We start from the raw sequence: 23,056 nt of genomic DNA, 5'->3' as shown, positions 1-23,056 counted from the left end.
GTTGGGGTGGCACAAATTGGCAGCTCTGTTTTCTCTCTGAGGTCTCTTTCTCTGTCTCGCCAAGTTTTGATAATTGGGGATTGGCGAGTGGTTCTGCCTGTAAGCAGCCTAGACATTGCGACAATCCGTGACTGAATGTGGAAAAGCAATACCCGAAACCGAAAAAGCAAACACAGAGAAGGGAAAAAAATTGGTGTGAGAGGTGAGCCAGCACAAACAGTTTTCCATTCTTTCCCGTCCTCGTTCGTTCCCGCGTTAACACCGTTTTGTTTTCTTCATAATACCTGTAACCGACCACCTTTTTTCCCTTGCCGCTTCCCCGCGCAATTTTCCTTCCCCCCTGTAGCCCAAGTCCATGTCCGAGCCCATACCAACCGGTGGTCTCCACGCGTGATGAACCCCCTTCCAGTCTATCCCAGTCGCGGCGCACGCCGAACCCAAGCAAAAAAGTGTATCAAAAAAAGAAACAAGAAAAAGCAATGAACATCAACGAAGGAAAGTAAAACACTGTGAACCCGAACCTGTCTATCAGAACTCCTCGTCCGTGGCAAGCCAAAACACAAAGGAAATGGTGCGGTTGTACTGTGTAAGCGAGCGTGGCCCTGCCGTCGGTCGCAAACCCCGGTAGCGTAACGTTGTGTAATGTCGGAGCGCAGGGATGGATGGGGGAAAAAAGTACCGAGCATCTGGGCGAATGGTGTACCAGGCGGGAGGGCCGCAGGATCGGTTTGGCAGCGGGTATCGAAGCGAAATTTGGCGAACCCGTCAGCGTGGGCACAAGGGACGGGGTCTCTCTGCTGTAACACCACGTTGGGGATGCAGCGCGTCCTTGGGTCTTTTTTTGTCTTTCCTTTTTGATGACGAGCGATGGCGGGAGCAGTGGATCGAAGAATTTCTGAGACAAAGCTTTGCAGGGGGTTCGAACCCGGGTTTTGGGGTCCCAATTCCCATGGTCGTTGGTGGTCGGTCGGCCGTCCGAATCAGACAGAGACTCGTGCGATATTGACGGGCCCGACCGTTTGGTCAAGCCGTTGCTGCCTGCGGGTCTCTGTTGCTTGTCAGCACCCAAACGTTCCTCCGGGTTGTGGGCGTGCAAACGACCGGGAAGTGGACGAGAAGCCATTCGCTGATCGTGAGCACGATTTGCGCAGCTTTTGCTTTCTGTGATTTCGTGGCTGGCTCACATGAGCTTTACCAGGGCGCCAGGCACGCCACTGGACGGCCAAGCACGTTGGGGCTCTAGGGGACAAGGGTGCCACACTGTCGAAGCGGTGGTGATCTTGATGCAACTCACCTGCACTCTGACGGGCGCCAGGCCAACCACAGCACCCGGCGACCGCACCTTCTTCCTTCCTTCCCATCACCTCGATTTCGCCAGCCAGGCACTAGCGTTCCCGCCCAGGTACACGCCCACACGACGTGCCGGACTCAGGCACTGTCCATGCAACTCCGGCACGTGTGGAGCCGACAGTATCGGCACTCCCAGATGAACCAGAACGGGCCGCAGTGGCAGACATGGCATGTCCACTCGATCAGGGTGTTGTCAGACTTGATCATGACAAAGGAGTGCGCGCAGTGGCTATGGCTTGCGAGTGCCATCTTGGAAAATGTTCGTTTGGCTTTCGTCGAGTGGTGGGAAAATGGCCTGAGGGGGGGACCGGACTGTGGGCCGAGCCAAGACCGGGACTAGATTGGTGTTATGTATGCTGCGGGTGTGCCTCAAAGAGGAAAGGGCCCCTTTAGCTTCTGATGGTGTTAGTGCTGAGCCTAAGACGGGAAAATGACGGCAAGCTCACGACGAGATGACGCTAGGGTCAGATCTTGGTAGATCTCGAACGGGCGAGAGGAGAACCCGGGATCGACCGCGTGCGCTGGTTCAAGTTATTCTAGTTGGCGAACTGGCTTTGCCTAGTTCGCGGTGAGGTCGGAGATAGAGTTGCGGGTGTGCGGTCGCTGCCAGAGCCAAAAACCACGATGAGTGCGAGCCGAGGGCAGTTATGGAGAGCCGAGGTTGAGGAAGGAAGATGTCGGAAGAGGGAGATGGTGGGTGACAGTTGAACAAATCGAGTGTTCGCCGATGGCCGTTTGTCTAACGTGGGTCTGCAGCGGGAGTCTGATTGTAGGAGAGCTGCAGTAGGTGAGCTGCAGACGTAAACGGGAGCGATGAGGCGGCCTTTTGAGTTGCCGTAGCGCAGAGCCAAGTGGAGGCTTCCCAAGCACGGGTAACGGGTTGACGGGTTGTGGATCGACCGGCTAGAGCTAGACACGCTGTGATGGCCTGGTCTCCGACCGTGACCCAGAAACGAGCTTGGGGCGGGCCAAAGATGCGTCACAAGCACTTCCGGCTGCCGACCAAGGAGGATCCGGAATCGGCATGGGTTGCTGAGAGCCGGTGAGCGTTGTGATCTGTCGGCTTCCTCCCGAACTCCCTTGCGGCTTACACCCCTCCCCTGGTGGCTCAGGCGTTGCCCAGTTCGCGGGTCGAGCGTTCGGATGTGGTAAGTGGGTCGGTCAGAGGGCGAAGTTGCAAAGAAGGACGGACTGGCCAGGGGACAGGGAACAAGGCCCCTGAGAGAGCAAGTTGTGCTATAGCTCGGTGTTGCTGGCGAGTGCAAACGCAATCAAGGAATCGGCAATGTACTGTGTACAGTACCCAGATTCACCAGTACTGTCTTGCTGCAGAAGCGCAAAAAAACGACGTTGAGAGCGGGAGGTTTGTATCCATTCCCAAGCCAGACTTCGTTCTGGGACGGAATCCCTGTCCTGATAGACTGGCAACCACAGTGGAGCAGACAGCTGACTTTCAAACACTCCGGTCTTGGACATTCAACCCACCATGGACGCAGCGCCCAAAGGCCGGGAAAATATGGGACGACACCGCTGGCCGGGATTACCCTGTAACTGAGCCGCCCGTTTCCTGATACGGCTCCCTTGCAGCTTCGTCGCAACCCCTTCTTCTCCTTTTGTGGCCAGTTGGGGGTATAAGTGAGAGATATAAGAGGTGGTTTAGCCGTCAACCTTGGTTGACATCGTTTCCTCGCCACGGCACGCCAATTACGGGGAACGTCTCGAATCCAAACAGACGAGAACTCTGGCGACAGATGGGGTGACTGGCTCGCCATGCTGCAAGGGTTGCGACCTGACTTTTTTTCGGTGGCTCTTTTGGTTGAGGCATGAACGAGGCATGATGACGGGTTGCTATTGGCCGGAAGACCAGATGAGTGCGCCCCGAGACGCCCTAGGTACACACAGTCCACCGAGGGACCCGTGGGCTCGCTATCTTTTCCCGAGCGGGCCCTAGGCGCCGACATGACCAGAAACGACCAAACAAGACCAAACACGGCGAGGGAGGCCGCTGGAGGGCGATGGGATGATGGTCCAGTCCGTAGCGCGCGGCGCGTCCGCCTTCCACTCTGATGCCTGAGTCGCACAGGGTCACGCACGTTGGGTGTCAAACGCCAGTGGCGGGTACCTTGCATGTACCCCGGGAGGACAACGCTTCAGCCGAGAAACACCAGCGATTGCTCGGATTGGTAGCAAAGCAAGGCGGATAAAGGCGTCGCGGACGTTGCGGGGAGAGTGCCGGCAGGCGAATCTACGGGCCGGTCGCGACACAGCATCAGGGGAGTGAGTGGGAGTGGAAGTGGGAGTGGGAGTAGTTACCGTCCACGGGGTGTACTGTACTTCGTTCGTCATGGTCGGTTGCTGGTCGCTGGTCGCTGGTCGCTGATCCCTCGAGTCCGAGCGCGTCGGTCGTTGGTGTGGTTAGACGGTTTGACATGAGCAGGACGACGTTGCCCCACCGAGGTGTCTGACGTTGTCGAGGGAGACAAGGTCAACGGACAACTCCGACCAGGGAAATTGATGGTTTTGGCTGGATGAGCTGGGGAATGTCAGTGTCATGCCAAAGAATCAGCGGGGAGAAGCCCTGTGCCTGGCAGAGAAAGTGGGGGCAGTGGAGCCAGTATAGGCAGCGGAGGGGTGTTTTGCACCGCAGCTTCCTTCCCTGGGCATCAGCAAAATTTGCTACGTTTAGCATTGAGTGAGAGCTTAGGTAGGTCCCTCCCCTCTTCCATTGCCTCTCGCGTGTTCCTGCCATGGATGGTCCGATTCTATCTTCTCCCACCCGTCAACAAATCATCATCAGACATTCCAGGCAATCATCCGTTTGACCCCCGACCCCCGATCCCCGACCCCCGCGCTTTACTGCCCCTCCAACCCCTCATCCCACGCTGCCCAGTCGCTGTGCCGCAGCCACGACCTTCAGCGGGTTTGACGGGATTTCCGGAGCTCACCTACCTACCCCTGAGAATAACTGGTGTATTCGTATGTACCTTGACCGGTTTCCAGAAAAGGCACCCGCCGTCCTCTTCCGCGTGCCACTCTCTCCTGCTCGGATTCCTGTTCGGACGTCCCAGCACCGAATTTGACAACCTGCTTGGCTTGGCTGCTGGCCCCCGAATTTCTGTCTTGGTCGACCGTGTCCGAATCGGGCAACTTGGTGTATACCGCTGTCTCAGTTCGTCCAGCTTCGGTGGAGAGACTCCTGGAAACTGGATGGTGAGATTCGTTGACAGCCCCCTGTACCCCCCGCTATTTTCAGAATTGCTGGACAGGGCCAAGCCTTGACACCCCGGCAAAGAACTTTCTGGGGAGCTTCTCCATCCTGCATCGCGCACAGTACAGCGGGACCCAAGACTCTGACAGCGGGTCTAGTTCATGCCCAACGGTGCCCCGGGCAAGGGTTTCAGCTTCCATGGCCTTTCTAGCGCGCCGCGGATCGCCGCGCGTTCGTCTGATCTTGATAGGGTTGGAGTCGCAGTGCTTCTTCTGTTGCGACGGCACCAGTCGTATCGCTAATTCACACGGCATTGGGCTTAGTGATGGGAGGCGGTGAATCTGGCCTCCTGACATCGAGCACAGTTGTTGATCTTCAGATGCCGGTAGTTTCGGACTCGGGACGAGCAAGAATAGCGACAGCCTCATCCGTTTCGACGCACACGCAGTCGATCATCCTCCCGTCTGCAGCCCAAAATGCGGCCATTCTCTGGCCAATTGGGGACATTTCCGTCTCCCTGCTGACTTCCATTGCATGCGACCGCCTCGGGCGACCTCATGCGGAAAGCTGGTCTATGCGCCGGTGCCAACGACATCGAAGAACAACATTCGGCATCAACAATCATAACTCCCGATGAACGGCGCAACCAAACTTGATCAGACGCATAGACGGCATTTACTTCGTAGTCTAGCCTCGTCTGAACTGCCGAGCCCAGTACCGCGGTGTAACCGGCGAACAGACCACATAGCCAGCAGAGTCCTTCAACCCATACGAATACTAGGCATCCGTTATCTCACCGCTGTGTTGTATCCTCGTCCTGGCAAACCTCCGTCATCAACGAACCGAGAGGTCAAAGCTTCACTCCCCCGGTGTTGGTTTCAGCTAGGTGGACACCCAACAAGCATCCACATAGCCGCTCGCTCCTCTCCGTGAGATAGTCAAAACACTCCGCCGTCATTTGATCAAGGAGGACCACAAGGCTAACGCTGAGTCGAATGCCCATACACGGCTGTGAGACACCAGGGCCCGGGGATATCGAGGGATGCTTCCCGGCCTCCCGTGCTCTGCCGACGATGAAAACTCACCGGGAGCGACCGACGGGGTTCGCCTCGAGGCTGGTTCCTAGTCATCATGACTTTGACATTCCACGGTCTGAAGCTGCCTAAACCTATGGCGGCATAGTTTCCGAGTGGCTGGACTGTCATATCTCGCCGATGTGCTGAGATACGGTGTGTGCATGTTACGCATACGCCACGCTCAAGATCTACGTGAACCCGACGGCACCCGCGCTCTTCCGCAGATCAAAGACTCCCTGAATTCCAAATTTTCAAGCCACCACGCTCATCGGTTGAGGCTTGATCCTGCAGCGAACCTTGCGATCGTTCAGATCCAGGGCTGTTGTGTACAGTACACAGTACAGCCCTGGACATACGCTTGGACTGTAACAGCCCTGGAGCAGATCATGTCAAGGGCCCCTGGGCCCCCGTCCGTCACACCATCTCGTCCCACACCTCCTTTCATCCGCCTGTCCGAACCAGTTCAGGATAACAATAGGGACCAGCTTCCACATACCCATGCGCATATAAGGTTGGCGGCGGGTTTCGGAACCCATCGACGGCAGTCGTTCCGGACCGACAACCCACCGGCACCGGCGCAATCCTCTAGGGAGAGCCTTTCGGCACATTCTTAAGGTTGAAACACTCCGTCCGACCCCGTCGCGCGTGATGTCATGTCGCCGGAACGGGCGAGAGAACGGCGAGATGCGCGTGCATACACACACACATCTCTGTGTCGCGCAAAAAACCGGTTGGCATTGCATTCCCCCCGAACGAGAACGCCAGAGAGGGAGGAGGGAGGAGGGGAGGCCGCGCCTTGGCTTCGACGTCGCGGGGCAAAGCAGAAGCAGGGCAAAAGAAAGGCAGGGGATGTGACGAGCTAGCCGAAGTGCACAAGCGAGCCGCAGCCACCCCATCATCACGTCCACGGACTCGGATCTGCCCTTCTTTTCCCAGTTGGCTCGCTTGCTGCGCTTCCTCGCCTGGCTCTTCGCGCCGGACCGCGGGATACCACTGCAGGGGAAGACCAGGGCAAAAACCCACTCTCACCTGTCATGACCCTGCGCGCATCCCATCTCGTCTCCCGCTCCCCAGATGTGTCAACCGAGCATCGTAGGCATGGGGGGAAAGTCACTGTCTGCACGCTGGTATATAACATACACTTGATGGGATGGATGGATGAAAGCCCACCAATCCCGTCCCTGCGCCGCAGGGCCGTCCCGCAATCTTGCAACGGTTTTTCACAGAACCGGAACCAGAGATCGCCCAGCTGCGACCCATCACATTTCTTTTCTCACTTCATCTGATCTCAGCTGATTGCTCCCGCACATCCGGTCTATCACACATAATAAGCTTGTTTATCACTCTAGTGCCCTTTATGTCATGCAACCATCCCGAGATCCCGTCCTATAACCGGGCCCCCATCATAAACTCCACCCCCCTTCCTTATTCTTTCCGTTCTTCACGTACCATGGACGATCTCGTCGGCGCTCTGACCTCACCACTGCGCAACCCTAGTCATCCAGCATCGCTAAATGCCCACCAATACATAACATGGCCCTGTCGTGGAGAAGGGGGGAATTGGCGGTGAACAGTAGGGCATGTACAGCATCACGGCGCTCGGTCTGAGCACAACACCCCCCCTCGCCCCCAACAAGTCGTGAACAGCCTGTGGCCGGTTTCGCCACGCCAAGATGACTGAGCAACGGGAATGGGAACCCGCCGGGCCTGCCAGCTCCCACAACCGTGTCCCTACCGTTCTGGGGCCTATGTTTTCCCGCGATCCCGGGTTCTAGTGATAGGATCGGTAGGGCCACACCGGTCAGCGTCAGGAATCGGGCCGCGGTCCTTCGTTGAATAACTTGGAAATTAGTCCAGAGGTTTCTCGCCGCCGGCCCCACCCACGGCCTCCCCCGTTGGTGTGTCGAGCGTGACTGTTTCGGGAGCTGGGATGTCCGTGGTGGCAGCCGTGGTGGGTGTATCATCAACAGGTGCTTCCGCGGTTGGCTGAACGGGTGTAGGCGTGTCAAAAACCACCTCCCCGGTGGCGGAGTCTGTGACTGGCTCGACTGGCTCGACTGGCTCGCCCGGCTCAACAGGCCCGGCCAACTCTCCATGCGCGATCGGCTTCATCTCGAGTGCCTCATTATCGTTTTGATGCTGTTTTTCCTGGAACGTGAACGCATCCGATAGGTTGACGGCCAGGAACGTCTTGGGCAATTTCACCCTGCGTGCCACATATCAATATCAGCTCGTCCTAAAGAACAAGGGGGTACTCACTGGTGAAATTTGGCCCTCAGCGTCTCAATCACGACCTTCCAGTCGGCATGGGCCGTCAGGCTCCGGCGTGGCGCACACCCTATGCAGTGCCTACTATCCAGCTGGACGTCAAGAGGGTCGAATACGTGGCAGCCCGGGCTGATGGTGATCTTGATGCTGTAATTGAACACGGGCGTGCCTTCAGCATCCACGGGCGGATTGGCGGGCATCTCATACAGCTCAAACGAGATCTGCGAGAGGTAGTCGAGCTCGGGGATTGTGGCCCGCTTGATCTTTGTCTCGAGCCCGCCCTCGAGGATGCAGTTGAGCAACGTGTAGATGTGCGACTCCTTGGTGAAGTAGATGAAGCACTTGGCCTCCTCCGAAGCCTGCATGTCCTCGAGGTCCTCCACGATCTCCTTCAATAGCGGGAGCGAAGTCAGGAGACCGATTTCGAGCTACAGCAACACAAAAAATGTGAGTAAAGTTTCCGCCATAATCGGCTCCGCTCTCTGTTACTCACTTTTTCGCTGTCGGAAATCCCGTATTCCTGGGGGCAGATGAAATCGAAAAGCACCTTGGCCAACTGGTACAACTCTCGCAGCGGTTCGAAGCGCGCGTCCGTCTTCGCTTTGGTCTGACTGTTACCACGGTACAGATGGAAGTACTTCTCAGGCAACTCTGCCTCCCCACCGCTGCGCAATCCGTTGAGGAATGACCGGCGGCGGAAGATGCGCCGGACCGCCTTGTGGCCCGAGTTTTCGATCTTCTCGGTCAAGGTGCCCGTCGACGCAGACTTATCCTCACCCTTGTTTTCCTCGTTGTCTTTGGAGCCGGGCGAGGACGACTTCCCACCCTCCTTGCCGTTTAGCGAGATACCATACTCCTCCTCTAGCATGCCCTTGGGCGGCGTGAACACCCACTCGAGAAACTGCCGGTTGTGCAGGGCGTCAAACTTCATGGTATCGTACAGTTCTGATATCTTGCTGGGGTCAACCTTCTCACCGTCGCAGAACTCGGCAAACAGCTTCTCCCACCGCTCCTTGAAAAGCTCCGCGTCCTCGCCGCAACACCAGCGCGCCTGTATGCTGTTAACCGAGTTAGCCTGCGAGAGCGAACCGGCCGAGGCGAGAGATGACACCGACACCGCTGACGATCCTCCCTCGCTGAGGCCCTTCTCCGGGCTGGGGTTGCTGATGGCATTAAGCGAGTTCACGGCGCCGCTGTACAGCTTCGCATAGTTGTGATACATCACTTTGCGGTGGAAGTTCATCAGTTGGACAACCCTTGTCTGCACCTCGGACGGCTCGGGCATGTTCTCGGGCCAAGCAAACTGCGGTGGGCGCTCGTTGCCCTTGCGCAACAGCCCCTTGAGCTTCTTCTTGACCTTGTCCATCTCGTCCTTGGCCGCGTTGGAATCATCGAGCAAGTCCTTCCGGATGGTCACAAAATCCTCAGGCACATCCTTCTTCTTAAGGAAGCTGGCCGCCCAGATTTGTGCACTGGTCACGACGCGGCGCTCGCTGCTGCTGAAGACGTGCACTTCGTCGAGCACCTCGCGGTTCATCAGGCCTAGGTCACCGCGCATGTTCTCGCCCAGTTCCTGGGATTGGTACCGCGCAGAGTGCGTCGGCTCGCCACCCCACTTGACGATCAGCTGCAGCTTGTCGAGAACGAGGCTCTCCTCGGCGGCTGTAAATTTGGACATGGTCACCCCTGAGAGCGAGTCGGTCCTCCGGGGTGGCTTGCGGGGCGTCGATTCGTTGCCTTGTTTCTCGGTATCGTCGTCGGTTTGGATAAACGGCTCCTCTTCCTTGATGGCATCCTTTTGCTCCTTATGTTCCTTTTGCTCCTTTTGGGGTTTCGTACCCTTTGCGTCGGCCTTTTTTCGGAACATGGGCTTGATTTGCACCTTGGTACCGGCCCAGCTGCCCTTCTTAATGAGGACGTTACGGAGAGCCTTGAGTTTAGCGGGATCTTCGACGCCCGCTTTCATGGCCAGGTCTACAGCATCAATCACGCTGGCCAGCGCCGGCTCACCAATAAGCAAAACTTCTTCCTGGTGACCCCTGAGCAATTCGATAAAAGGGGCCGTGTGGAAGGTGAACTTGTACTTTTGCTTCGGCGTGCGGTCTGCGTGGCGGATGACTGACACTACTCCCTTGAGCTTCCAGCTGGGCTTGGGAGGAGGCGGTGGTGGCGGCTCCTGCTCGTCCTGGACCGCCGCCTCCGGTAGAATGGACGGCGAAGCGGACTTGATCGACGGTGCGGCAGACGGCACGCTGTCTTGCAAAGCAGCAGCGAACTGACTGGCCAACGGGCTGGCAGGAATACTGCTCTGCTTAGAATCGGGTTTCGTTGGTGGGGGTGGCTCAACGAGCGACTCGCGCGCCGACCTATCTACGCTTGGCCGACCCTGGGAGGCAAGGTCCCGCTCCTTGTTCGGCTGGTTCAAGCGAACCGACATGGGGTCCACGTCGGAGATCACCGGCGAAGGCATGGGCGGTGTTCGCCCATCTCTGCGCTGCTTCTCCTTGATAAACATGTCCTTGAGGATGTTGGCGCAGTGGTTGTAGTAGTCATCGTTGTCCTTGACGAAGCTCCATCCGTTCACATCAATAACGTAGCTCTTGCCGCCGGCGCGCAAGAAATCGAAGCCGCACACACGCTGGCCAAAGGCGGTGCTGATTTTGCTGGCGACCTCCTTTTCTTCGGTACTCAAAGCAGTCACGTAGCGCACCTCTTTACCGTGGGTATTGCGGCGGACGACGCCATCTACTACAGGCGACTTCCTCGTCTCAGCATGGCAGTAAGCCGGGCCAACTGTGTATGCTTTGACATCTTCAGCGTTGTCCACTTGCATAAAGCGCTCATAGATGAAGCTGTCTTCCGGCTGGGTGATGGCGCGAGGGACGTTTAGACTCTCGACATACTCGCTGCTCTTGTTGCCGATTTTGCGGAACAGCTTGCGGGCGCCGCCACCAGCAGACGAGGGGAAGTAGATAATGATGTTGTGGTCCTCGCCGCTGGTTGGTTTCTCGACAAAGGGTTTCTTGATCAAGGTGCCGTCGACGGAGAGGATATCGCCGCCGTCGAGTAGCTCCACCTTCCGAGGGGAGGCCCATTTGGCCTTTTCCGATTCCGAGTCAAACGGCTCAAAGGTGATGCCGCTCACTTCCCGAATGTGCTTACAGGTGTCGGGTGTGAGTAGTGTCGGGCCGCCATCACGGTTCACCTCGATACGCTGAGGGGTTGAGACGTTGATGCGGTCGAGCAGACGTAGGCAGAGGCGGCGGTCCCAGAGAATCTTTTGCATAGGCACATCGTTGACGCAGAAAGGTTTGCGGGCCTTGACGTAGGCCATCGCTTTCTCCAGGGGGAAGCCGTCCGAATAGAAGGATATGAGGTAGTCGCTGGACTGTCAGTATGGACGCTTTGGTATGATACTTGGGGATACTCACCATATGGGCCAATTTTCAATATCTGTCTCATGTTAGCCTGAATCGAAGCAGAAGCAACATGGGGAAACTCACCCTCATCAAGGATAACCTTGTCTCCAAAGACACAGACGTCAAATTCTCGGTTTTGGATGAGCCGGTTGAGGATATTTCTGCTGGGCTTGCTTCTCGCCTTGACATCCAGAGCGCACACGCCGATAACACCCAGCGGGGCAGGCTTATGCTCTTCTTTCTCTGACCGGTGTGTCAGGGCGCGGTCGCCGCTCGGGCTGTGGTGGCTGCTAGCCCCGGTGCTCCCGCTGAACCTGCGCTTGGCCCGGCTCCTAGACCTTGTGGGCTGCGAGCGCGGCGTGGGACTGGTTCCGGTTTGTTGCTGCTGTCCCTGCTGCGGCTTCCTGGTCGCGTCTCCCAGATTTTGTACCTGTGACTCACGTATAGAGAGCTGTCCTCCCTGCAACCCCTGGCTGCCTGTTGTGACCGTCATGTTGGACCCTTTAGACTCGGGTTGCGGGGTGGTAGAATTCTTAGGCCCCCCACCTGGTGTCATGATGCCAGATGCGGGCCGATGGATTTGGGCGCCAGTCACGCTGCCGTTATCGCTTCCGTTGGCTGATGCTGCCGAGCTGGGAACGCCACGGGCCGATGCGAGGCTGTACAAAGAGCTAATGCTCATGCGGTTGCTGACGGGACCCTCGGATATGGAGGTGCGGGCGCTGCGTAGGAAGGGATCAGGAAGACCGCGGTGAGAAGTTGTTTCGATGGTTGTGCCTGCTTGTAAACGGGATGTATCAGAGTCGTTGGGGTCGGCCATAGCGACGGCAAAGTCTCGGGGTGAAATTGTTGAGGTGGAGGGTTGGTCGTGGGACGTGGTTTGCGGATCTTGGAAAGCGTCGACGGGTTTTAGGACAGCTGTTTCTGTCGAGTCTTCCCTCGCCGAAATATGGGCTGGAAGGGGCGGCGGGGGCATGGACACGTCCGCTCTTTCTGCGTGGGCCACTGTGGTGCCCGGCTCGACCTGCTTGGCTTTGTGGGTGGAAGGGGCGGACGAGGACGAAAGCCTGTGAGAGTGGAAACCGCGACCCTCTTGCCGAGACTGAGGTCTAGACTCCGTAGTTCCTGCCGCGGCCGGGGAGGGCTGGATTGAACTTCCCGCAAGCTCTGGATCATCTCGCGGTGGAGAAGGCGGCGATGTAGAACTGGCAGCACCCGAGTCAGCCGAGCTCATGGTGGTGTTCGGATCGTTGAGGTTCGGATCCATGTTTGATGTTGGCGGGGGTCCGATAGTTGAAAGCTTCTCGTAAAGCTGGCTCGATGACCGGCTTTAAATCGACCAGCACATGCGGATGCGGAAAATCGGCACTCGACTGTCTGATGTCACTTCCAAATAATAGGACTTCAAAGTAGATTTCGATCTGATGGTCGGGGTTGGGAACATTTGGTGCGGTGGCAAAGCTAACACATTCGGTACAAATGTACAAAGACGGGAGGAGCTTCGGCGAGGGAGAGCTTGGCCCGAATGTTCTGCATTCCCACGTGAAAATAAAATAAAAATAAAATAGGATTAAATAGGCAATTAACTAACTGCCGCCCGGCTCAATGGCCCAGCCAAGGAACCAACCCGACAACCGGAGTCATGGAGTGGGAGGCGATCCGGGCTAGGCCAAGGGGTTCCAGGTTGATACGCAAAAGGGCGGGACTGATGGGCCAACCAACCCCCCTGCGCCAGATCGAATGGCGGTTTACGCTGGCGCCAAGGATTATTTTCTGTGGTGGGGCAGAGGGGCACAAAACCCAGTGCCATGACGCCAGAGGACAAACATACGGACAGGCATCTCGGCACGAGCCATATCAGCCTCCCAAACTCACCCCTTTTTAGAAACTATAGCAATCAAAGTCGGTTTTGGACACCGATTGTTTGCAATTGCAAGCTCGAGACCTCATCGCCAGTTTTAAGGGACTATATAAATTGTCAGTGGTGCCATGTAGCACAATACAAGTGGTCGCGTGACAAGTAGCCCGTTTGGGCGAAACTGAGATGTCGTGTCCTCATAGGCCAACACATCTTTTCTCGAGATCATAAAGGCGGTCAAGATGCGGCCCTTGCAGCTGGCATGTGTGCAGCTGGGAACGGGTCTGGCTATCGGATGCGGGTCTTGGAAGTCGGTGCTCGGGCGGTGATTGAGAGCCGGCCCAGTCGGCGCACGGTGGCTTAAGTGGGTCCAATCAAGGTGAAGGAAGGTGTGGGCTCGATTTTTTTGGTGGGGCTCTTTCCGCCTTTTCGGACGAGGCTGCCGAAAACTTCAAAAGTTCGAAACCGCGATTATCACGAACCAGAAACGCCCATTGGTGGTCGTTATTGGCAGCCGCGCTCGACAAAATGCCCCACTCCGAGCCTGACCGGCCGTCGACAAAACGCCAAAGGGTCGATGCCGTCGTCAAGGTGTCGCCCTCACCGGCCAAGCGAGGCTCGACCATCTTTGCGCCATTCCGAGTATGTACTCTTCCTCCTTGCATTCAATCAATGGACCGTTCTGACCATTTAGACCATTGGGCTAGTTTCTCCGACGGCCGTCCCATTTGTTTCGATTCCCCTCGGCAAGACAACCTTCCAGATCACGACCTCGGTCGGCCGTGCCCTGCAGACCTACGACCTCAAGCGCGGCCTCAACCTCGTCTTCGTCACGCGCCCCCAGACGCCCGCCGACATCACCGCCACCTATGCTTGGAAGGAGAAAGTCTTTGCCGCTTGGGGCAACCCGCGCAATGGCGAGCCCCAGGGGTTGTGGGCATTCCAGCGTGGTAAGAAGGCTGCCGAGCTCCAGCTGCCTGCGGATTTGGACCAGCCCATCAAGCAGATCCTGATCTTTGGCTCATGGATCGTCGCTTGCGCTTCGACGAGAGTAGAGGTGTGGAAGTCGTCAACATTGGAGCATTACACCACCATCTTCACAGCCGCGACCAAGAAGGGCGACAATGAAATCAGCGGCGGCGTCTGCAACATGCCCACATTTCTCAACAAGATCTTTGTCGGACGGAAAGACGGTTGGGTCGAGATCTGGAATATCAGCACGGGCAAACTTATCTACACGATCTTGCCGCCGACTCCAGATTGCGGCGCTGTCACCTTCCTTCAGCCTTCCCCGGCTCTATCCCTTCTGGCCATTGCCTACTCCGGAGGGCCGTTGGTTTTACAAAACGTACTTACCGACAAATCTGTCCTTCGGTTAAATGCTGGAACCGAGGATGCCCCGGTTACGTGCATCTCGTTCCGAAGCGACGGTCAGGGAGCGGGTCAGGACGGGAGAAAGGATGGCGTTATGGCTACCGCCACCAGTGTTGGTGGGGATGTCACCTTCTGGGACCTCAATAAGGGAGGGAGAATAATGGGTGTTCTCCGGAGCGCGCACAATCCCCCGTCCTACAACAAGGACGTCCGTGGAGGAATCAGCAAAGTCGAGTTCCTCCCCGGGCAGCCCGTCATTGTCACGAGTGGCCTGGACAACTCCCTCAAGTCTTGGATATTTGACGAGTCGCCCTTTTCGCCTGTCCCGCGCATTCTGCATATGCGCAGCGGGCACGCGGCTCCAGTGCGCTGCTTGCAATTCCTACCGTCGGATTTCGACGGAGCTGAGGGCGGGAACAAGTGGCTGCTCAGCGGCGGCCGCGACAGGAGCTTGTGGGGGTGGAGTTTGCGCCGCGATGGGCAGAGCACCGAACTCAGCCAGGGCGCCATCCGGAAGAAGGCCAGGAAGATTGGTATTTTGGCTGGCAGCTCCATCTCACATGGTCCAACCACCACCTTGGACGACCTCAAAGCGCCGGAAGTCACCTGCATCGCCTCTTCGCTAAATCGGGATGGAGGGATGGGAGCCATGCCCGGGAAACAAATGATTTGGGACAAAGGCAATGATAAAAACAAGCTTACGAGCGCTCAACTTAGTGGTATGACTGGCTGGGAGAGTGTGGTAACGGCCCACAAGGACGACCCTTGGGCACGTACCTGGTTTTGGGGGAGAAAGAGAGCCGGCCGGTGGGCGTTTAAGACAGGTGACGGGGAGAGCGTGTCGACTGTTGCCATGAGCTCCTGCGGCAGTTTTGCCTTCGTTGGTTCGAGCGGCGGCGGCATCGACATGTTCAACCTGCAATCCGGGAAACATAGGCAGCGATTTCCCTCGAGGTTGACCCCGGCACAGCTACGACAACTAAAGATGCAGCAGTTGAAGGCGCTGGATGAGGTCAACAAGCTTCAGTCGCGGTCCAAGGCCACGTTTGCGCCAGGCACGGGAAGGCACACCAAGGCCGTGACAGGCATTGTGGTCGACTCGCTCAACCGAACCGTCATATCCTGCTCGCTCGACGGCAAGATCAAGTTTTGGGATTTTGTGACAGGCAGCCTCGTCGACGAAATTGATTGGGCCCCCATGATCAAGATCACAGCTTGCCGCTACCACGCGGGCAACGACCTCATCGCCTTTGCCTGTGATGACCATTCCATTCGAGTGGTCGACGTGGAAACCAAACAGACGATCCGCGAGTTCTGGGGCTGCCGCGGCGACATCAACGACTTCTGCTTCTCCAACGACGGCCGGTGGATCGTCGCTGCATTGCAAGACTCGATCGTTCGCGTCTGGGACCTGCCCACGAGCCACCTGATCGATGCCTTCCGGCTAGAGAAGCCCTGCACGGCGCTCGCTTTCTCGGCGACGGGCGAGTACCTCGCGGGCGCGGTCGAAGGCGATCTCGGGGTCCAGCTTTGGACAAACCGCACGCTGTTCAAGCACGTGCCCACGCGGCAAATCTCCGACAAGGAGATCGGCCAAATCTCGGCGCCCACAGCCTCAGGCGAGGGCGGCCAGGGCCTGATCGAGGCCGCGTTCGAAGCGGCCGCAGAGGACGAGCAGCAAGCCGCCGAGGAGGAGGACGGCGTCACGGCACCGGTGCTCGACCAGCTCAGTGCCGACATGACCACCCTTAGTCTGGTTCCCAAGAGTCGCTGGCAGACGCTGCTGCACATCGACCTGATCAAGGAGCGGAACAAACCCAAGGAGGCGCCCAAGGCCCCCGAGAAGGCGCCGTTCTTCCTGCCGGCTGTCGGAGGCGCGGCAGCTGCTTTGAACGCGCTCGTGCCCGCGGGGGAGACCAAGACTAGGGAGGCCGAGGGTTCGCGGCTGACGCAGCTCGACCGGGCGCGGAACCAGCAGGCGCTCACGTCGAAACTGCTTGTTTGTGGCGCGTCGGGAGATTGTGAGTAACACCTACCACGTGCCCATCCTTGTGTTTTTCTTTTTATGTTTCCTTCCGCCCCTCCTCGTACGTCGACGTACATGTCTGACCCCATCATACTGACAACCTCTCTCAAACAGACACCGACTTCCTCGAACACCTCAAATCGCTCGGCCCGTCGGCGGCCGACCTGGAACTCCGGTCGCTCTCCATGGGCTTCGGCGACGACGAGTCCAACGAGCTGCTGCACTTCATCCGGGCGCTGACGAGCCGGCTGGTGGCGCGGCGCGACTACGAGCTGACGCAGGCGTGGATGACGGTGTTCCTGCGGCTGCACTTCGATCTGGTCATGGCCAACGAGGCGCTGCTGGAGGCGCTGGGCGAGTGGAAGCAGCACCAGGGCAAAGAGCGGGAACGGTTGGATGATTTGGTGGGGTATTGTGGGGGGGTGGTCGGGTTTTTGAGGAGTCCAAGGACGTGAGCGGGGACAGCGGTGTACGGGAAGATATCCATCAACAAATCAACATACAAACATGACGGGACCAATCACGGGCGGCAAGCAGCAAATCGCCTTGAGCAGAAGTCTATGCTAACCAAGGTGTATTATGCTGGTATTCTAACGATATTATACTGGGGTCTTCTAACCATTATCCTGGGGTCTAACCCTTATGCTGGGATATTCTAACCCATATCATGCTGGGGTATCTCGTCATTCACATTCATGGCCTCGGGCCATTGCGTCATCCTGTCCCTCCGACATTCACCCAAATATCCAATCCAAGCACCGTTCAAACCGGGTTCTAGCCAGTGTCAGCCCGCTGGAGTCCCATAACGGGGATTGGGAAGAAAGGGGATGCTTACGCTGGTTTGCTTGGCACATAACTGCGCTCGTACGCTGCGATCTCGTCCATGTTCTTTTGCAGGTCGATCTCGTGGGCGTTGTGGATTTTGGTCTTGTGCACCAGCTTCCAGGTAAGGAACAACAGCGGGCAGATGGCGATCATGGTGTATCTGGGTTCTGGTTAGTACGTCTTCCCTCCTTCCCCAACAAAAGAGAATGACTTACGAGAACAAAAAGGTTGGGATGTCCCAGTTCCCGGGCAAAAACACCATGTAGCCGCCCATAAAGGTCATGACGAAGGTGCCGACCAGGGCGTACCAGGCGGCAAAAGGCTGGAACCAAGCACGGTACGGCAGCGATCTCCGGTCTATACCCTGGGCCTTCAGGGCGGCGTGGAACCGCAGGTAGGTGACACACATGGCGCTGAAGTTGATCAGCTGGCTGGCCGTGACGAGATTGACGAACCACTGCAGCACGATGGCGGCGTCATTCGAGACCTGCAAAAAGGCCAGGAAGGCGATCGCCAGCACCAGCCCGACGCAGTAAATGGGCACGCCGTTGCGCGTGCACTTCAGGAAAACCTTCGGCGCCTTGCCCTCCAGCGCCATGCCGTACAGAGAGCGCGACGCGCAGTAGACGTAGCTGTTGCCCGCGGAAAACGCCGCCGTCAAGACCATGGCGTTGACAATATCCGGCAGGATGCGGATCCGCAGCCGGTTCATGGCCACCACATACGGCGAGGCCGCCGCGCCGGGTGCACCCCCCTCAAAAGCCGCTCTCATCTCCTCGTCGTTATGCGGCACGAGAATCCCGACCGCCAACGACCCCAACACAAAAAAGGTCGTCAGCCGGTAAAAGACGGCGTTGAAGGCGCGCGGCATGACCTGGCGCGGGTTCTCGCACTCGCCGGCGGCCATGGAGACGTAGTCGGGCCCCGCGATGGTGAAGGAGGCGAGGATGAGGCACTGCAGGAAGCCCATGAAGCGGCCGAGGCCACCGGTGTGGTACAGTTCGGCGAAGGCGCCGGGCTCGTACCAGTACCGGAAGCCGAAGCGGTCGTTGAGTGGGTTGCCGCCGAGCATGACCACGAAGGTGAAGATGATCAGGGCGACGATCAGCAGCATTTTGCCGAGGGCGGCCCAGAATTCGACTTCGCCGTACCATTTGACGGCTAGGACGTTGATGATGCTGTTGGGGGGAGTTAGTCACGGGGTTTGTGGTCATGTGGTTGGTCACGGGATCTGTCCAGGCAGAGGGAGTGGGAGGAGATGGAGCCATACCCATAGAGGACGATGATGATGGCGATGATGCCGCCTGCGGGCACGGCGTCACTCCAGTAATGGATGATGACGTTGCAGGCGGTGATCTCGAAGGGTACCATCGCTGCCTCGAAAACGAAGAAGTTCCATCCGGCGGCGAAACCGAAGGCCTCATCGACGTAGCGGCCGGCGAAACGAATGAAGGGGGACGAGATGGGGAGGTAAGTCACCATCTCGGCCATGCACAGAGTCACGGCGAGGATGAAGGTGCACCTATCGACGGGTCGGGTCAGCTCTCATCATCGGACGGAAACAGATTGGGGTTGACGTCTGTTTTGTCCGCATGTGCTTACCATAGGGTGAAGGCGATGAAGAGGCTGCCGGGACCGCCGTTCATCAAGCCGCGGCCGATCTGGACGTACAGGGCCGTCCCAATGGTTCCGCCGATGCCTGAAGAAGGTTAGCGTTAGCAGGCAGGTCAATCTACCTCATAATAATAGGCCCAAGACAGCGGGTTCTCACCGATCAGCTGGATATGGCGCGACTTGAGGGTCCGGTGGGTGTGGTCGCTGCCGGGGATGCTGCGGATCGAGACATCCTCGGGGGAGCCAGTCTCGGGGGCGACCTCCTTGGTCTCCTTGACGGAGGCCGACCGGCGGGCGCCTGCCTCCATGTCGAGGGCTGTCGAGGCCATGGTTTTGCCTCAACGAAGAGACGCGTATTCCCACGGTAGCTCGTGGGGTGGCGGGTGTGCCCAGGCGCGTGATGACCCGCACGAGCTGCAATCACTGTATTTGTTTGAGGAGGAGAGAGCAGAACTCGGCAGCAAAGGTTATTGGAGTCGGGCCGTCGTCAGTCGGGTTGGCAAGCTTGGGCTGTCCCGGGGCAGAATTGGTGTTGGGAAGAGAGAGACGATGGAGAAGTGTGTGCAACTTGTAGTGCGAGAAGAATTGACATGCTTGGCACGTGGATGGAAGGGTCCTGGACAATGTTGCCTGTGCCTGTGCCTGTGCCTAATGGAGAATGTGCCTGATGGAAAAGTGGATGGAAAATTCCAATCCCAATTGCTGGGTCAAAGCACCCGGGGTCGGGTTCCATAGTTGCTGTCGGTGTCCCGTGTCCCGGTGTCTTGCAGGTTCTCCGGCGATGACGATCGTTCCTAGTCAAGCAGGCACATCCATATCTATGTACGTAAGCAGAGCGGGTTGAACGAACTCGCTGGGATGAGGCATGAGGGATTGCAGTAGCGGTATGAAGAACCCTCAAGCGAGAGCCTATTATGTCTTGAGGATCTCAGTGGGTGCCACCAAGTGCCATTAAACAAGGTTTTGGGACGTTGAGTTCTCGCCGTTGGTTTGCCCCTCCACCGGAGCCAAGCTCAGCCAAGGTCAGCCAAGGTCAGCCAAGGAGCCAAGCACTGTATAGTTGCCACACTCAGTCGCATTCAATCGCACTCAGCCCTTGCTCGAATTGCTCCTACGTGGGGGACCATAGGGAATTTCGGTGTTGCAAATTAGTACGTGAGTACCAAGCAAAGCAAAGAAGACTTGGAAAAGCTTGAAGCCCCTGCTGCCGAGCCATGGGACAATTCATCGTGTCGATGACGCAAAACTGCCCTGTTTCTCGTCTCGGGACCGAGGAAGCAATCCGGGAACATGCTGTGTCCAGAGCAATAACAGTCCGAGTCCTGCGAAGATGCGAGGGACCTAACTTGGTCGAGGATACTCACAACTTAATATCTGGGAGGAACGACTGAGGTACACAACAGGATTCGAGAGATAAGATAAGGGTCCGCCAATGGAGAACTCCTTGCCCCGCTGTCCCGTTGCCCCGCTGCCTGCCCCGCAAATTCCAGACTTGGCAAGTTGTTGATTAACCCTGAACAGCACAACTACCTACACAGCAGGTGTGTAGATCAAAACTAAACTCGGACTTGGGATCAGGGACTTAAAAATTTGCAAGAAAGCTTGTAGTTTATATTCCTGGCCTTGGAGTAGTTTGCGGCTTGGTACATGGACTTTAAATGGTCAGAGCCAAACATGAGAGGTTGGTTCTGTTCACCAAACAGACCAGGGGAACGGACAAGCTTTCAGGTGCGTACTGGGCCTGTCATAATACCTACGTACCTATCCTATAGAAAATGCCAGAAGATTGACCATATGGGTTGGGACGTCTCTGTATTTCAAAAAGGTGTATCTAGAAGAATGACCACAGCGAGCCACCTACATTGGACAGAAAGCAACAAGTTACAACAATAACGGCAATGACGGCACCTCGTTGCCCCAATCACTCCCATTCCTATTATTATCAATTCCTATGGCCTCGTGCCACGAGTGTGTGTCACTACAATAATCGCTCCAGCGCTTGTCGCTGGCACCAAGCTATAGCATAAACACATTCGCTAGAGGCCACAAAACATTCTTTCGCTACACTCGTTGCTTCTTACCTCGATTCGTGGTGATCCTAGGAGAATGCACCACCCCATTACTGCCTGCCTCATTGCTTCATGCCTCTCTGCGCCCTGTGTGTGCCTGTTGTCGTGGCACCATGATTATAATATAGCCCGCCTGGATCCCGGTGTTCATGTTGTCCTTACTTTTGCTGCTGACAGCTTGTTGTAAGCACCCAAAACATATTGCTTGATCTATCATTCTGGAATTATTAGGTATGTTCAATATAGTAAATTCTTTTTTTAAAAAAGAAAATCAATCACTAACGGACGGGATATCATAGCTAAGTTCTTCTTCTTCATGATTATTCGATACCACATGCTCGTAGTGTATGGGTCAAAAGATACTTGCATACCATGAACCACCATTAGGTACATATGCAGGTAATCTTATGGCTGCCCTCACATCGACAACATCAGCCCGTCCTGTAGAGGCCATAGCACGGGCTCTTCCCAACCTCATCGGTGCCTGCACGTGTATCTGACTCTTATTTTCACCGCAAAATAGGCAATAAGGGCCGTGCGGTCCTGCCGCCTAGACACGCTAGCTAGATATATAAAAAACATCGATCCCCTCGTAACAGCACACACGCATGATAGACAAGTTTCTACCTACAAACAGTTAAAGCGCCATACAAAAGCCTCCTCGTGATAGCGCTCGGGGCATGAAGCGTGAGTTGCCAAAAGGGATCGAAGCGCGAGATTAGAGCTTGAATAGGGGTCTCCCCCGAGATTTCAGTCCTCCATCATTTCTCTACTTCTCTTCCGAACCTCAACTACCAACCCTCAAATCATCAAGATAGATGTCTCGGTTGTCGCGTAGCGAAGGGTCTTTGCATTCTGCGGCGAGTGCGAACGCTGTGAGAAGAGGTGTCGTATAGCGAAGGGTCTTCACATTTCGCGGCGAGTGCGAGATGCGTGCAAGAGCGGGAGATAGAAAGGGCCTCGACGGGGCTTGCGATAAAATCTAATTAGACAAGCTGAAGAAGTACTATGCTTCGCTTGCGGGAAACCCGGACCAGCTGTGCGAGAGACTCGAGGAACTTGGCCGGGAACGGGCGAGGCATGCCACCCGGGCCGGACAATTCAGAAAGAGTTTTGCTATCCGGGCTGTGTCATCTGGCTATCCGGGCTGTGTTCCACTTTTCCGGCCAATCAGACAACATGTATTTTGTGCCAGAGATTTTGCGTTAATCGTACATTCCCATCCACGGCCCCACCTTGCCCTCACCATGACCAAGACCACCGCCACCCGCCATCGCCGCTGTCAATCACGATGGAGGCGCCGATCGAAGAGCCTGACGCTTCTGAGCAGCAGCAGCAGCAACAGCAATTTCCCGAGATTGCGAACCCGCCTAACGGAGGAATTGATGGCCGACCTGCCGCGACTGTCGATGATCTGATGGCTCACCTCCAAGCCTTCGCCCGGACCAACGGCTTCGCCGTGATCCGACGTAACGCCGGCAACTACAGAGGCTTCGATGGAGTCAAGAAGCCTACGCGCTACAGAGTTTGCTGCGACAAAGATGCTATTCGCGCCTCCGAGAGCTACGGTACCCGCAAGGCTGGCACCCAGAAGAACAACTGTCCTTAGTATGGAGTTGTCTCTGCCCGCAAAGATGACAACTGGGGCTGGACTTTCAATCTCAAGCATCCCTGTCATAACCACCCGCCTTCAAGCGACCCATCGGCTCACTCGCTTCACCGGAAGCTTACGGCCCAGCAGGAGAAACTCGTGGAGAATACGTCGAAGCACAAGGCTATCAAAGCACGTGAGGTAGCGAGCATCGCCCGCGACGTCGAGCCCGGCTCGGTGATCAGGCAGAAGGATATTGACAACACCCGCCAACGTCTTCGTCTCAAGCAACTCGACGGGTACACGCCTGTGCAGCAGTTTATCCACAAGTTGACCACTATGGGCTATAAGCACCGCATCCAATGGGCGCCTAACGAT

At 56.8% G+C, this 23,056-nt stretch overlaps 6 protein-coding genes across 6 annotated transcripts; 1 reads left to right on the top strand and 5 right to left on the bottom strand.

Moving 5' to 3' along the window:
- Window positions 1-104: 104 nt before the first annotated feature.
- Window positions 105-1,290, bottom strand: F5144DRAFT_260604 (uncharacterized protein). The gene has a single exon (XM_066783536.1). It carries the CDS (start codon window positions 1,121-1,123, stop codon window positions 455-457), a length of 669 nt encoding a protein of 222 aa, XP_066643862.1. The 5' UTR covers window positions 1,124-1,290; the 3' UTR covers window positions 105-454.
- A 138-nt stretch (window positions 1,291-1,428) lies between these two features.
- F5144DRAFT_489401 (uncharacterized protein) lies at window positions 1,429-1,599 on the bottom strand (the record flags this gene model as incomplete). The annotated part of the gene is made up of 1 exon (XM_066785727.1): window positions 1,429-1,599. One exon carries the CDS (start codon window positions 1,597-1,599, stop codon window positions 1,429-1,431), a length of 171 nt encoding a protein of 56 aa, XP_066643861.1.
- A 552-nt stretch (window positions 1,600-2,151) lies between these two features.
- On the bottom strand, window positions 2,152-3,824 carry F5144DRAFT_260741 (uncharacterized protein). The gene is made up of 3 exons (XM_066783537.1): window positions 3,664-3,824; window positions 2,442-3,595; window positions 2,152-2,382 (listed from the first exon to the last, which is right to left on the bottom strand). The coding sequence occupies exon 2, from the start codon at window positions 3,477-3,479 to the stop codon at window positions 2,622-2,624; it is 858 nt and encodes a 285-aa protein (XP_066643860.1). The 5' UTR covers window positions 3,480-3,595; window positions 3,664-3,824; the 3' UTR covers window positions 2,152-2,382; window positions 2,442-2,621.
- Window positions 3,825-7,007: 3,183 nt separating this feature from the next.
- On the bottom strand, window positions 7,008-12,745 carry F5144DRAFT_260529 (histidine phosphatase superfamily-domain-containing protein). The gene is made up of 5 exons (XM_066783534.1): window positions 11,406-12,745; window positions 11,334-11,355; window positions 8,396-11,285; window positions 7,894-8,330; window positions 7,008-7,840 (listed from the first exon to the last, which is right to left on the bottom strand). The coding sequence occupies exons 1-5, from the start codon at window positions 12,586-12,588 to the stop codon at window positions 7,483-7,485; spliced, it is 4,890 nt and encodes a 1,629-aa protein (XP_066643859.1). The 5' UTR covers window positions 12,589-12,745; the 3' UTR covers window positions 7,008-7,482.
- Window positions 12,746-13,439: 694 nt separating this feature from the next.
- On the top strand, window positions 13,440-17,325 carry F5144DRAFT_260572 (Utp21 specific WD40 associated putative domain-containing protein). Its single transcript, XM_066783535.1, has 3 exons — window positions 13,440-13,821; window positions 13,874-16,574; window positions 16,694-17,325. Exons 1-3 carry the CDS (start codon window positions 13,708-13,710, stop codon window positions 17,032-17,034), a joined length of 3,156 nt encoding a protein of 1,051 aa, XP_066643858.1. The 5' UTR covers window positions 13,440-13,707; the 3' UTR covers window positions 17,035-17,325.
- An 85-nt stretch (window positions 17,326-17,410) lies between these two features.
- Window positions 17,411-19,347, bottom strand: F5144DRAFT_489834 (amino acid permease/ SLC12A domain-containing protein; the record flags this gene model as incomplete). The annotated part of the gene is made up of 5 exons (XM_066785758.1): window positions 17,411-17,564; window positions 17,620-18,582; window positions 18,675-18,926; window positions 19,007-19,103; window positions 19,176-19,347. The coding sequence occupies 5 exons, from the start codon at window positions 19,345-19,347 to the stop codon at window positions 17,411-17,413; spliced, it is 1,638 nt and encodes a 545-aa protein (XP_066643857.1).
- Between the last annotated feature and the right edge of the window lie 3,709 nt (window positions 19,348-23,056).

The sequence above is a fragment of the Chaetomium tenue genome, assembly GCF_020726465.1.
Source record: "Chaetomium tenue strain MPI-SDFR-AT-0079 chromosome Unknown F5144scaffold_4, whole genome shotgun sequence".
In the NCBI taxonomy this organism is placed as follows: Eukaryota; Fungi; Ascomycota; class Sordariomycetes; order Sordariales; family Chaetomiaceae; genus Chaetomium; species Chaetomium tenue.
The sequence above is the reverse complement of the archived record's forward strand: the minus strand, read 5'-3'. Positions and strand labels throughout refer to the sequence as shown.